General features: G+C 38.0%; 2 protein-coding genes across 4 annotated transcripts in view; one reads left to right on the forward strand and one right to left on the reverse strand.

Annotated features, from left to right (window-relative positions):
* The window catches only part of LOC6561712 (probable serine/threonine-protein kinase nek3), a 46,884-nt gene that overhangs the window by 15,349 nt on the left and 17,072 nt on the right, over positions 1-14,463 (forward strand). Inside the window, exon 2 of one of the 2 annotated variants that reach the window (XM_043214653.1) lies at positions 11,622-13,350. In XM_043214653.1, coding sequence (XP_043070588.1) covers positions 13,207-13,350 — 144 coding nt within the window. In that variant the 5' untranslated portion in view covers positions 11,622-13,206. Of the gene's footprint in view, positions 1-1,609; positions 2,798-11,621; positions 13,351-14,463 lie in introns of those variants that run through there. The other variant, XM_032736684.2, reaches the window with a different exon arrangement.
* On the reverse strand, positions 3,241-5,125 carry LOC6562044 (importin subunit alpha). 2 transcript variants are annotated; one of them, XM_032736688.2, is made up of 3 exons: positions 4,899-5,125; positions 4,266-4,830; positions 3,241-4,099 (listed from the first exon to the last, which is right to left on the reverse strand). In XM_032736688.2, exons 1-3 carry the CDS (start codon positions 5,099-5,101, stop codon positions 3,575-3,577), a joined length of 1,293 nt encoding a protein of 430 aa, XP_032592579.1. In that variant the 5' UTR covers positions 5,102-5,125; the 3' UTR covers positions 3,241-3,574. The 2 variants fall into 2 exon arrangements, with proteins under 2 accessions (XP_032592579.1, XP_001988308.1); XM_001988272.3 differs by having other exon boundaries at positions 4,266-4,836.

Raw genomic sequence — 14,463 nt, forward strand, 5'->3', positions numbered from 1 at the left:
CAAACAAGTTGAAAATGTAGACGAGCTGCTGTGAAATAAGGATTATCAATCGTTATGTGTGTGTATTTCAACTGGCCAAAAAGCTGTACATGAGTGTGAGTTGGGCGCAAAAGAAAAAGAAAAAGAAAAACATAGAAAACTAAATAGGAAATTTAATGAAAAACGGGCTTTAGGACGCTTCCATTTAGATCAGCTGCAAAAATTATAAGAAAAAGAATTAACTCAAAAATGTTAGAAAATATTCTAATAAATTGTGTATGTGTGTGCTTTAAGGTTTAAGCGCTTTTTGTACTCTAATGAACACTAGTTAGACAAATATCAATCAAATATATATATTCTTAAATGTATAGTACATTTTATATATAATAATTATAATCCAGGCAGCTTTTAGCAAGACAAACCGAACAAACGATAAAACAAAAAAAAAATGAAAAACTAAAAATTAATATAAATATATAAATGTTAATTAAATTTATTTTTATCATATGGACCGAGCGAAGAAGTACAGCTACAACAAAGGATACACACAGACAATACGCCCCGAAAGTATGCAATTCGATTGTGAGCAGAGCATATTTTTTAAATGTTTATAATCAGAGAGTAGAAAAAAGTATTTGTAAAAAAAAAGAAACAAAAGCCCAACATAGAAACATATTTTTAAATAGACACCAAATTTTTTGACATATATATACATATATTTTTTGATAAACCAAAACCAACAACAACCAACAACCAACAACAACAAAGCAAAAATGTATTCCCTAGCCTAAGTTATGTGAATTAGTTTCTTCAGTTCCGATCCGAAAATAGTTTATATTTAAAGATTGTTAAACCAACAAAAAATATTTACTTTTGATGGTTTCAAAAAGGTTTATTTCAAACGATTTTTATATGTCACTCGGTTGAAGCTTAAGCAAGTAATCCAAAGTACAATCATTTTTGTCAATACAGACACCCAACAAACAAACAAACAAACAAAAAAGAAAGACAAAAAAAGCAAAATAACAAAGAAAAACTACACTAAAAGAGCTAAATGAAACAGACAAAAAAAAAACGAATTGCACAGCATTTTAAAATTGAAAGTCACTGCGAATTAGGCATATTTACAGGGACAGACATCAACAAGAAAAACAAACATTAACGAAACTTTTGCTAAGAATTTTAACATTTATTTTACAACACTCTTTACATGAGCAACTCAAAATTGTTGCACATTTAGATAAAGCTTGCTAAGAGTGCGGCTTACATTGCTACAATGATATTATGTTTTGTATAAAGTGAGTTAGAACTGCTTGATTGAAATTGAAGAACTGATAGTTCGAAGCATTAAAGGGGGTTAGAATTGCTAAAGACAACATTTTGCAGTTTTATGTGAGTTTAGAATAACAAAAATTCAGATTTAAAAAATTAGACAAGTGCAAATGAAGTTTAGAACTGCTTAGTAAGATTAGAGAATTTGCAAATTGGTGTTAGAGGCGTAGAAAATTGAGTTGAAACTGAACACGAAACAAAAATAAGATATATATATATATAAATACAATTAATATTCCAAGCGAATGTTAAATAAGTGTATAAATTTAGTGTGTAACTAGAGTTAAATCTAAGTGAAAAGCAGACAGCAAAAATGTATGCAGCTGCGGGTGGCGCCTCGCTGGCCTCGCGCCAGGCGCGTCAACGGCAGCGACAGGAGAAGAAGAATAAATTGATACAAGCGAAACTACATCCACCGAAAGCGGCCGGTTCGGCTACCGATGCCGGTGGCGCCTCAACGCCAACACCCAGCCAGTCGCGCCAATTCCATCAGCTGCCCACAAGCTATCTACGCGCCCCACAGCCCCAGGGACGAAAGCTGAGCGCCACCTACACGCAATCCCGCTCGCTGCTGCCCATCGAGGAGGCGGGCAGCGATACGCAGTCGGTGCTACAGTTGCGCATGCATTCGCATACACATGTCCAGATGACGGGGCAGGGGCATGGTCATGCCCATCATGGCCATGGCCATAGTCATATGCATCATAGTCATCTGCATGCGGCACCCATCCAGACGCCCTATCAACAGTTTGCCTCCTCACACGGACGCGTCTCACCGAAACTTGTGCATCGGCACAGCGGCAGCAGCGCTGGCTTCCATCCAGCGGCAGCGGCAGCAGCAGCCGCAGCGGCGACATCAGCGACCGGTAAGCTGCACAAATCGGCAACGGCAACGCTGCCGTTGGTATCACAAATGGAGGCAACACCGCCAACGTCGCCAGCCGAACTAGGTCTGGGCTTGGGCATGCCCAGCACATCAGCAGCAGCTGCTGCCGCTGCCGCCCAAGCGGAGCTGTCCATATTTGCTGGACATCATGATGCGATCATTGTAACGCCAGCCACGCCCATGGCCTCGCCGGGTCATGCAGCGGCAGCGGAGGCAGCCGCTGCCGTCGTCAAGCTGCGACGCGCTGATGATGACGAGGAGCCGCACGATTCGGCGGAGCGTCAACCGTTGACCTCAGCGGAAGCCGACGACGAGGACGAGGCGATGCAGCCGCCAAGTGGACCGCTCGAGCGCAAGTGCAGCGTTTATCGCATGCGTCGCAGCGATGCCTTCGAGCATAGCGACGCCAGCAGCAATGAAGGAGGCGGCGTCACCAGCGGCCTCAAGCGTCAGCTGCGCGAACTCCAATTCCAGCAGACGCAATACGAGCCGCTGGTCAGCGATGAGCCGCAACTGCTGTTCAAGGGTCTGGGCAACGGGCGCAAGTGGCAGCTGTGCGCCTACTGCGAGGAGGGCATCTGCGTCTGTGAGCACATCGAGGTAAATCCGGATCCAACTCAATTGGTTGCCCGATTGTCATTATTTGTATGTGTGTGCGTGTGTGTGTATTTCTTAACAATTTTATCTTAGTTATAAGCCTAACTGTTGCATGTGCTATTTGCATTCTAAATGTCAGCTGTTTTTATCTCTCCAAAACCTAGGCATGCCCCAACATATCGAAAATTACATAAACTATAAGGATTCTTTTTTTCTTTGCGCAAGATATAAATATTCTGAAGTGAAACGTTTTCAGTACAAACTCATTTTTAATTTAAATAAGCAATCATTAAATATGTGTGATTTGTTTTATTTATGGAATGTTACATTAACATATTAATATATATGTTAATTAGTTAAAAAGGGAAAGCTGAAAAAATCGAATAATTAATTAAACACTCTACATACTAACACTGTGTAATATATTTAATTAAATATTTTGATATTCTGTTCTGTTTAATATTTAACATATAATTTGTTTATCTTTATCTTCCATTTAAAATGGGAGAAGTCTCTTATCATCGCTCATAATTTCCCGTATTCTAATTTATTATATTTCTTAGAGCCTTGCTTTAGAATTGCGTGGCTTGGAAAAACTCAGAGTGGTGTAGTGTGTTGAGATATTCGCATATATATACATGCCATAAGTATTAAAAGCCTAAATATAAATCAATGATGGCATTATGTGTGTATGTATACTCGAACTCGAATCTATAAGCCATAACACAATGTGGAAATGCACCACAACAAATTTAAAATATTTAAAATCGTTAATGTTGATTATGTGGTCTTGAAGTAGATATATATGATGATATAGGCAATCCTTTTAATGTACTCCTTTTCGTGGAACAGCAACGCTTTCAGCTTATCGAGACCACTCAGATCCTCGACCATTAGGCATAGATTCTCAGTGCCACAGATTTGCTCGGAGAATCGAAAGAGCTTCTCTAGACCCAATAGCACCACATTGATGATGGCCGGATAGGTGTTTATCTCGAGCAAATCAATATATGGTTTGATTATCTTCTGATTCTCTATAAGATTTAAAACTTGCTCGGAGGTGCCCGATAAGATTGTATTGGTCACTGTCCAGGCGGCATTTTTTTGTGCCTTGACATTACCCTTCTCCAGCAAATGGCGTATCTGCTGAAAGATGCCCGCATCTATGACAGCCTGAATCTGCGTTTGGCTGCCAGCCGTAATATTGCTGATAATCCACGCTGTCTCCTGAACAATATGGCCGTTGGAGTGTTGCAACAACAGACCAAGCTTGGTCAGACCGCCTGCGCTAATGAGCGAATCGGTCTGAAATGTTGATAGTGGCACGTAATATTAACTTAATTGTATGCTCGGAAAAGAAATAAACCTGAAATTTAGAATGGTCATTTTCTAATTTTTGGAAGGGTTTTTCGAAAAACTATCTGGCGATTTCCTAGATTTCAGGTTTTCAATTTTTGACATCTTAGCTGACCTGTTGATCTGTGCCAAAAGCAATGTTGCCAATGATGTGTAATGCAAGGGCAATGATACGGAAATCGCTAGATTGCAGTAAGTGGACCAGGCGTGGCACTGCTTCCGCATCGATTACTGCCTGAATTCCGTTATTTTCAGCATCCGCAACATTGACGAGAGAACTGCAGGCGTCGATCAGAATCGGTATGTCCTGGCTGAGAAGCATTTGCGAGAACACGGGAAGCAGACGCCTGACCTGGCCAAAGGGCGGCGATGGAATATTGTTGCGGCACAAATTCGACATTAACCAGACAATTTTGCGCAACAAAGAGAGTGGCGTCTCATTACTGATCAGGGGCAAAATGCCATCGATGACATTGTGCTGGATCACAATGTCTCGTGCCGCAGCACCATCGCCGGCAATGTTGCTCAGCGCCCAAACGGCCTGCTCGACTAGATCCATATAAGGCGATTGTAGAAGGGTAATGAAATGCGGCACTGCATTCATCTGGATGACGTAGTGCGTCTGTTCCGTTGTGCCCGACGTGATGTTGGTCAAAGCCCAGGCGGCCTCAAACTGCAGCCTATTGCTAGCTCAGTCAGTGAAAAATATTGAGAGAAAGAAATTGAAATTCGATTAGCTTTAACATACTTATCGTTGTGCTGTAGAAATTGTATGAAAGTGGGCACGATGCCACGGCCAATCATTAAATCAATGGGTATGTCACCGCCACTGACCATCTTACGTGCCTCCTGCATGCCCAGAAACTGTTGCTCCGGATCCTCACTGTTTACAGCGACAACAATCTGGTCGATGGACAGCTGCACCGCCGTCTCTTCATTGCGATTGGTCATCGGATGTATGTCTATATATATTATTTGATATTTATATGAATTGTGCTTATTCCAATTTGACTTCAAGTAAATGTGTTGATTTATTTGAGAAACCTTTCAATGGAGAAGGCATACTTGACTTATGCCTAAAAATCAAAACTTATATATGTATATATACATATATTTTTGTCATATATATAATATATTAAAATACTTTTTTTTGTGCTTCAAAATCACTTTTAAGTGCCCTTTTCCAAGCAGTCCGAAAATAATCATTATGCTCAGAGTGCAGAAACTTTCTCATGTAAATTCAAATTCAAATGGTATTCGTAACGCAATATTTGAAATGCCCCGCTATAAATGTTTGCCATTAGTTTGATTTATTGGCGTATATTGTAAAAAGCACCAACTGGCTGTGAACAAATTTAAGTAGGAGCTCTTGACATTCTTGATAAATTGACAAATGGAAAAATTCTGCTATAGGTGAATTCCAACTTGCTGAAAAAAGTTCAATCAGTTTAAGTAAATTTTGTAAAAAATCTGTGAATTTAAGATTTTAGTTTATCTTGAATTTTGGTGCCTCATCTTGAACGGCTGCTGCCAAAGTCAATAGCTTCAATTGTCCCACTAGCCGCAAGTGGACGACAAAAACGTGGCATTCTGTTTCGTTGGGTTTGCGTTCGTGCAACATTTCCCACAGCTAACCTCATTTTGTTGCGATAACTGATGCCATAACTGACAAGAACAACAGCAAATCGGAAGCGCATAATGTGCATTTGTATCGGCCTGATAATGCGACGCCCCGAAAAAGCTTGGCAAGCTCAGACAGAGAATCACCCACGCCGATAGACAACCGCCAGCCCCGCCACACCCCCAAGCCAAAAACCGTTTGCCAAATGTTGTGTAAAGGCAAAAGGCAACCCGCAATGTGTGTCATAAAAGTGCAACATCCAGTGGCTCAAGGTGAGCTGTGGTGCGGCAAGGCGGAAGTCGAGTGGTTCAAGCTGCGGCTTTAAAGTTTCCTTCGCTCGCGCTTGACGAGCGAGCAACGAATTAAAAAACTTAACGCAGTGCAATTATTTGACTATAAAAAAAAAAAGTTACAAAACAGAATGTTATAACAGAAAACTTTTAGTTGAGCGTGCTCGCATCGCAAATACCCTTTGCTTTTAGAAGCACACAATTTTAATAATAAAAATACAATTTTGTGCTTATTGGATATTGAGATTGGTTTGTAGCTGTTTCTTACCTGCATTTGCAAATCCTATAATAGCCGTCCCTTCCCATTTCGAAATTACAGGGAATTCAAAATGCAGAAATTAAACAAAACTGTGCACAAAGAAAAATCTGTGTACCGAGGAAAATGGTTTTAAAAAAAAATAAAAGAAAAACACAAAAGGAAACAGCAAAAGCGAATGTTGGCTAAAATTTATTATATTCAGCGCCCACTCTTTCATTTCTCTCATCTTTTTTGCACTTGCTGAGTGGCCACTCAAGTCTCTAAGAGAGTCATAGATATATATGTAGAAAGCACTTATAGTACATATTATATATGTGTATATATATATATATACATTTAGATGTATATAGTCGCTTTCTATCTCGCCTATATTACATGGCTTGCACAAAAACAACGGCCACGGTAAATTAGCTGAAAAATAGTGGAAAAACTGTGCGGCAAAATGGCGGACGCCAAAAATGTGAAAAACACAAAGCGAACAGCGAAAAAACAACGTCATGAATGTGAAAATGAAAATGGCAAATAACGTGTTAGAAAGGTAAAAAGGAGCTCCGAAAGGTGTAAAAACATGTAGACTGGGTAGTCAAAGACCAAAGCACGAATTAGCCAGATGACGGCATTGAGATTGAGCTTAGCAACTGCATTAGCTTTAATTGCCTGACTGCACAAGATGAACATAATTGTCCATTTCATTTTCATCTCTTCCCTGAAATCTTAAATATTAAAGTATTATTAAATTGCTTTAGGAAGTTAAGCGTTGGTTTTCTCAAATTGACAATTCGGATTCGCAAATTATTTGATTGCGATTAAATTAGAATTATTTGAATGATAGATTATCTTATTTTTCATAATTTGATCCTCCCAATTATATATCTTTGCCATTTATAAGTCGATTACTTGGACAATAGAAATTTTATATATTGTCTATGTGTTATATTATATCACAATACATTTGATTTGTCTTTCATTTCTTAGTTCAATTAGTGATTTCCTCATTTTGTTGCAATTTGTCGTTGATTAAAAATCTGTTGGATACATTTCAATGCAATTTGCTGTCCCTGAGCTAATGGGTCCCTTCAAAGCTGACCAGTCAGGGCTGCTGAGTTCTGTGGCATTACGACTGAATCAAATCGTTAACGCTCAAGTGCACAGCCTCCTTTTACATTTGTCCCACAGCCCATTTCAGAGATTGTCATCGGACAGCAATTTAATTTTCAATTACGCGTTGGCTGCCAAAAAAAAAACAACAACAATAGCAACACGAATTGCCAGTCCAAAATTGCAGTCTCAATAATTACTCAAACTGTCGCCTGTGGCATACGATCCGCTGCTGCTTCCACTTTCTCCTTCTATCTCTCGGCCCTTCACAAGCTCTTCATCATGTGCATGTTGGAGCTGGTCAGCCGGCCCCACAGGAGAATCGTCCAATTTTTTGTGTTGTTGTCGTAATTGTTTGTCAGGCTGGTCGTTGTTTCTTTTTTTTTATTGTTCTTACCGTTGTCGTAATTGCAAGTGACATATTGAATACCCAGCTATCCCCATTCCCCTGCCTAGCCATTTTTCAATGACATCTCACAATTAAGTGACAATCTGCGGCACTGAACGACTCTTGAGTTTGCCCATTTTTTTTGGTGCACACTCCATGGCTAACTAAATTGAATTTCCCTTGTATAATTCATTGACTAACACACAGTCACACACAAAGTTCCTATCTTTTGGACAAGATAAACGCATCTCGTTTATTACGAAGCCACATTTAAATTCATTTTCGATTTTTGGCTCACTGCGTTTTTTGCCCGCTGTCGCTTTCTTTTCTGCCTGCTTTGCTAACATTTATCTTCAATGTTTGCCCATTTAATATCAGTATGTGTACGTGTGTGTCTGCGTTCGTATGTGTAAGACCATCCCATTATTCGATTATATATATATATATATATGTGTGTGTGTGTGTCCTGATTGTTGTCGCCGTTGTTGTCGTCGACAATAAAAAGCATTTAAAAAGACACAAATTATATCGAGCTCCCCACAGATCTCAATTGCATTTGACATTTTTATGGGCATACAAATTTCTTGTGCCGTTCTGCAAATCACTTTTGTCAATGTATCTGTTGAGCATACACTCTTTGTTTAGCTAAATATTTGTCAATATTATTTTCAGAACATTATCTAACTGTCAAACACTCCCGACGTGAAAAAACTTCATTGGTTGTTTTTCAAATGGTTGTTGGACTTCAGTCGATAAGCGATATTTAATTTAAATAATTTTATAAAATGATGTATTTTTTCAACAAACAAATACTTCTTAATCTCATTGCTTTCTGAATAAACAATATATTTCAATGATTTGTTGCTTCGTCTGCGATATTGAAGCGTATACGATTTAGGGAACACTCTCCTTCCAAAAACGACCGTTGTAATTTTATTTATATTCACTTAAATGGCCGCAAATCAAATGCCACAAATGCGCCAATAAACCCCTGGTCAGTCGGAGCAATTTCGGTTTAAACGGACGAATAAATAACATTCAATACCTAAAAACACACACCGCACACAGACAAAGAGATATATGATTGCCTTGGACAATCAAATAACATGACTTACGTAGAGAACATTTGGCATTTCTCACGTGTGGCAAGCTCTACGTTGCATGTGGCATATGCAAATTTTGCGAGACGATTCACTGGCTTTAATTACCTGTAGACAATGCACTCGTAACACAGCCCCTTCCCCCCCACATTCACGCCTCGTAAGATGATATGTAAACAAGACAGCGGGCGCCGTGCCAAAAAATGTTTGCCTTTACCAAGTGGAATGCGAATAGTGAAGTGAATGTGAGTACTGAATACCGAAATTCTGCTAAGAGTGCTGGCAATTGGAATTAATGAGCAGCAGGGTTGCAACTTTGTCGACATTGTGGCAACCACTGACCCATCATGCAACAGTCCAAGCGGTTACTTACTCTTTATGGATACTTCGGCTTCGGTTTTTATAGGCCTATTTTGCATATGCAAACACTCAACCTTTTAGCTGTTATTGATTTAGCAACTACACAGAATCTTCAGTCCAAAACGATTGTAACGCCATTTAAATGTGAAAGTTGAAGTTGGCTTTTAGACAACATAAAAAGTACTTTTGGTTTCCAGACATTTCTATGGCTCACTGCCCAACAGCAATTGCACCAGATTGCAAGTAATATTGGCCACTAAAAGCCCAATTTGATGACTTAATAAAAACGCTATCGAGAATACCATCAAACATCTTATTTGACCAAAACCTAAAGCCAAAGCTGCCCTTATCCGAAAACAAGCTCCAGTCAGATACCACATTTGTAGTAAATCTAAAAATGATTTTCTATTATTATATCGAATAACCTATTCTATTGTATTATCCGAATGACTGAATTTGTCTCACACTAAAGCTCTTTGTTATCGCTGACTAATCGGTTGAGACTTTTAGCTTATTTCGATTATAACAAAATTAAAGAGCAGACAATCTTTAATGCACTCACTCAACACTTTTGGTCCATTGAATGCTTGTGTTTGGCTTTGGTTGTCAAGCGCAACTCGTGCTAATAATATGTACAAATATATATATATATATAATATACTCGTACACATATAGCAAAATGATATATATTAGGAAAGCGGAGTTGTGTGGCAAATTAATTTTCATAGCACACTTTTAAGCGCTTATGTTGTCAGCATGCGACAACAGCAGCTGCAACATGTGCAGGACACAGTGCCAAAAATCATTTCGATATATGTATTTGGGTTGTATGAAGTCTGTGTGTGTTTGTGTGTGTGTGTGTGTATTTGGGTCTGCTTGTGTGTGTGGTTATGTATCTGCGTTTAATTGCAAATATGTTGCAATCTTTTAGGCGTTACAAGCACTGCTTTCGTTATGTCAGTAGTCGCTGTGTGTGTGTGTGTGTGAGTGTGTGTGTCAGTGCGCCATGTTATTGTCTATTAACGACCCTGACTGCAACGTTGCTGTGTGTGTATGTGAGTGTGTGTGTGTGTGTTTTTGTGTAGTGGGCATGAATCTGTATTTCATTAAAATTTCATCCGCATCGTTCAACGAGTGACTTTTTCCGCTTTGCGCTGTTGAATTATTGAAATTTTTTTTGGTTTTCGCAGTTGCCAGTTTCGCATAGTCGTTACGCCCGAAACTTGCTTCTGGCTCTAAAACTACAAAAACGAGCAGCAAAAAAAAAATAAAATTGCTACAGGAACAGCAACAAAAGAGCCGCCCCGGCTACATTTGCATATGAATTCCAACAGCTGCAGTCGTTTCTCTGTAGCTTTTCTGATTTTTGGGGCCGCGAAATGCTCTCTGACACATTCCTAAATATAGCATCCTCATTGTGCTTCACACACACGCATACGCACAACACTCCTACATATTTAGGTATGTATATGTGCTGAGTAGCTGCATCTCCTGGGCTGGCATTTGAATTATGGCTTAGCAGTGCCATAACATGGCTTATGCGAGTCTTGCCCATAAATATTTACTCTGTTTGCATTACTTAGATGATTTTACTCGAGATTTGCAAACGGCCTGGAAAACTTGACTCTAAGCTGAGCAGCGCACAGCAATGAAAACTCAGCATATGAATGCGAATGAGCAGCAAATCGATTCAAGTCAAATATTACATTTATTTGGATGATTCTTAGTTGCAATGGCCTGGAAATGTTGTGCCATAAATGCATTATTTTTATCAATAGTGAAAACAGTGTATTTCACATGTCTGCACATATTCGCTGGGCAGGATTCTTAGCTTGTTTGAAGGCTGTTTTGGTTGGTTTAAAATGACAAAAGCTTTCAACGTACATAAAAAAATAATATATTAATAAACTCTATATTGACTAATAGAACAATGAATCAAACAAATTTTAAAACAGGAGTCACTAGCTAAAAAAATAATTAATAAAAATAATAATAAAACTTGTACAGCCTAATTGTAATAATAACAACAATTAATCATTAAAAAACTTTAATACAAATAAACTTAAGTACATTCTCTATATACGAATATATATATTGAATGAATATATTAAAATATATACATTTAAATTTCGATCTTAATTGAATTTTAAAGCACGTTTGCTTATAATTTATACGAACAGTTGTCATTTTTAATCCACATTGAAATATGCAGTCAATGAATAATTGACAATACTGATTGGAAATTGGATTGTGCTATTTTTGTAAATGAATTCGGCTTTTGGCTTTACGTAAAATGGACACAAACCAATTAACGAAAAATTCAAATTCACCAAATATTTCAATTAATTTTAATAGCAAGTTTTGAAAGGCTAAAAGTTACTATTCATGATTAAAATAAATACACAGCTACAAAAAGTGAAAAATAAAAACAACTGCAACATATGTGATATGAACTAAACTAATAAATATAAAACTAAAATATATTCTAAAACAACATGAATGCAACTGGCAGCGAAAAGAGCAAATCAAATCGAATAATGAAACTAAATAAAAAACGTAGTCAATACTTGGAAAGCTACGATAAAAGCTTTAAATATATTTTCTACATGAAAAGCAACTGTAAACAATGATGGATAAAAAACACAAACACACCAAATGTGATCGAACATGATTAAATTTTGAACAAAAAAAAAAAAAAAAGAAAGTTACAATAATTATAGAACAAAACAAACAACGACATTGCCTTCTTTCATTTACATTGCAAAACGTAAATCGAAATCGTAGTTTAAAAAAGAAACCAAACAAAAAAAAAACAAAAAAACTAACTAACTAAACAAGCAACTAAGTTAATTACGTTGATCAATAGGATTTGAGGAAAAAAATACACAAAACTTAAAGAACATAGCAATACAATTTTTCTACGTATGCATTAGCTGTAGATTAGTTAGGCAATGCATAGACTAAGTCGGGCAATCAATTACAGTTACGTGATAGTGCGCTTACGTTAACGTTACGCCAAAGGCCGCTGTCAATATATAGAGATCAATAAATGTTTATAGCTTTTAATGCCAAAATTAAAACGAAAATGAAATCACCAACGAATACGTTGCTACGTGACGTTAACGTGGCAACGTAGCAACGCAGCAACGCGTTACGTTACGCTACGTAACGGGCAAAACAATAGACGCAAAACGATATAGCCTAACAATCAACACACGTCATTATCATATTCAACTAGTTGAAGCAATCATCACTTCGTTACGTTACGTCAACGGCAGAGTCATTCTGGACAACAACAGATAACACCGACAGCAGCAGCAGTAGCAGCAGCAGCAGCAGTTGCAGCAGCAGCAGGCAGACATCATCGCTGGACGCGTGACAGCAACGACGTAACGGAGCTAGAAAGCACAGCCGACCACTGGCAATCAACGCAGCACATCCTCAGCCCGCCACTCAGCTGCGCCAGGACCTAATCACTGACGCAGTTGCTCAACACCAAATATAACAGCACAACAATACTCTTAGCGAAAAAAAGAAGAAGAAGAAGAAAAAGTCTTTGCTTCTAAATATATTTCTATAATCCTCCTCCTTGTGCCTAATTGAACGTGCTCTCTCACTTTACGTTTTCTTTCAATCGAACGTTGCGTTAACGTTGCTGTGAGCATTACGTAAATAACGTTAAGCAATTGGATGCAGCGACAGGCAAATCGATTAACTAACTGATTGATTGACGGACGTGACTTTTAGTTTTGACGTATTTAAGCTCCTAAACGTAACCTGTATCATCCCATTGATTTTGTACTGTAAGCCGTAAAACCAAAGTTCAACGTAACGCAAACGTAAACACTGTTTACACTGTTTATATTTTGTTACGAGTACGCAACGTGACCGTTTGACCGTTTAAAAACTTACAACAAGCAAAACAACAACAACAAACAAGATGCAGGCCGCATTGATGCTAAGATCGAAATCTCGGGTGGCGAGAAGAAGAAAGCTACGAAAATTAGGTGGAAGACTTGAGTTGCCTAGTAATGTAGCAACTAAAGAAATAGCTCCATTTCCTCGTTATCCACCTGAGTCATGGGTAATAATATAAAATACCAAAAAAAAAAAAAAAAAACTATAATTAATTATATGCAACACTCTCTCTCCCTCTCTATAAAAACAATAGAAAGGCAAAGTACTTAAACCATTCAATTGCTTTCTATCTAAACTTATCTAAAAAGAATAAGCAACGAGCGCAAAACTCTTTTTAAAAGCCGTCAAATGAAAATCATCAGCTAAAATGAAATTCTAAAGTCCCGAAGCCCCAAATCCAAATCCATTTAAACGATATACCTTCAACCGAATACTAAATAAACCCAAGTTCTCTTATACTATCCTTTCAAGCAATCTCTCTCTCTCTCTCTCTCTCTCTCTCTATCTCTATCCATCCATCTCTCTCTCTATCTATCTATCCTATGTACTGTACTCCGTCCATATGTCTCTCTCTCTCTCTTTCTTTCTCCAAGACACACTCCATTTTGATTTTGTCAAATTCCTCAAACAGTTATTCCCACAGAGCATATGTTTTTAGTCTAGTAGTGTGCCTAGAGGTGAAGCACAAGTTATACGCTAGGTTTTTCTAGTTATAGTTTTCCTCCAATTTTACAGTTAACTTTTTAGCGTGTGCCCAAAACTGTTTGGCATTGAAAGCATAATTCCCCCACAAAATAGATCAATTAACCGCTTTGGAACGTACTTAACCTAACTTTGCTCTGTCTCATCTAGTAGTGATTAACTAATATTCCATATATTGAAACTTTAGATATATATATATTTCAAGTCTTGAGCGCTCTGCCAGCCAACTAATTAATGCGCTGTACAATTAGCTTAAATTCACCTATTTTTCAATTTTAATATACTTATATAAATCTCTACATAGAAATATATATAAATACAACAAATATATATATATATATAACTAGCGCTTTTGCTCTACTTCTAAGACACACTCCCCACCCACTCTCTCTCTCTCTCTCTTTCTATCTCTCTCTCTCAACCTCTATCCATCTTTGCGGCTTTTTCTCTGTATCTCTCTCTCTCTGTAACTATCTATAAATGCTCTAAAAGCTATTACCCAATCTATCTATCTCTGTCTCTGTCTTTCACCCCACCACACCTAGCTTTAAATGTAGTTGCTAACACACCACCCAAC

Source organism: Drosophila grimshawi, unplaced genomic scaffold, assembly GCF_018153295.1.
Source record: "Drosophila grimshawi isolate 15287-2541.00 unplaced genomic scaffold, ASM1815329v1 contig_1377, whole genome shotgun sequence".
Classification (NCBI taxonomy): Eukaryota; Metazoa; Arthropoda; class Insecta; order Diptera; family Drosophilidae; genus Drosophila; species Drosophila grimshawi.

What these genes read in the sequence shown, in the direction of transcription:
- LOC6562044 (XM_001988272.3), bottom strand. Translation starts at nt 5,101, where the DNA reads ATGACCAATCGCAATGAAGAGACGGCGGTGCAGCTGTCCATCGACCAG. An exon ending in TTTCTACAGCACAACGATAA is followed by an intron (nt 4,837 to 4,898) that starts GTATGTTAAAGC and finishes TGACTGAGCTAG; the next exon opens with CAATAGGCTGCAGTTTGAGG. An exon ending in CTTTTGGCACAGATCAACAG is followed by an intron (nt 4,100 to 4,265) that starts GTCAGCTAAGAT and finishes TCAACATTTCAG; the next exon opens with ACCGATTCGCTCATTAGCGC.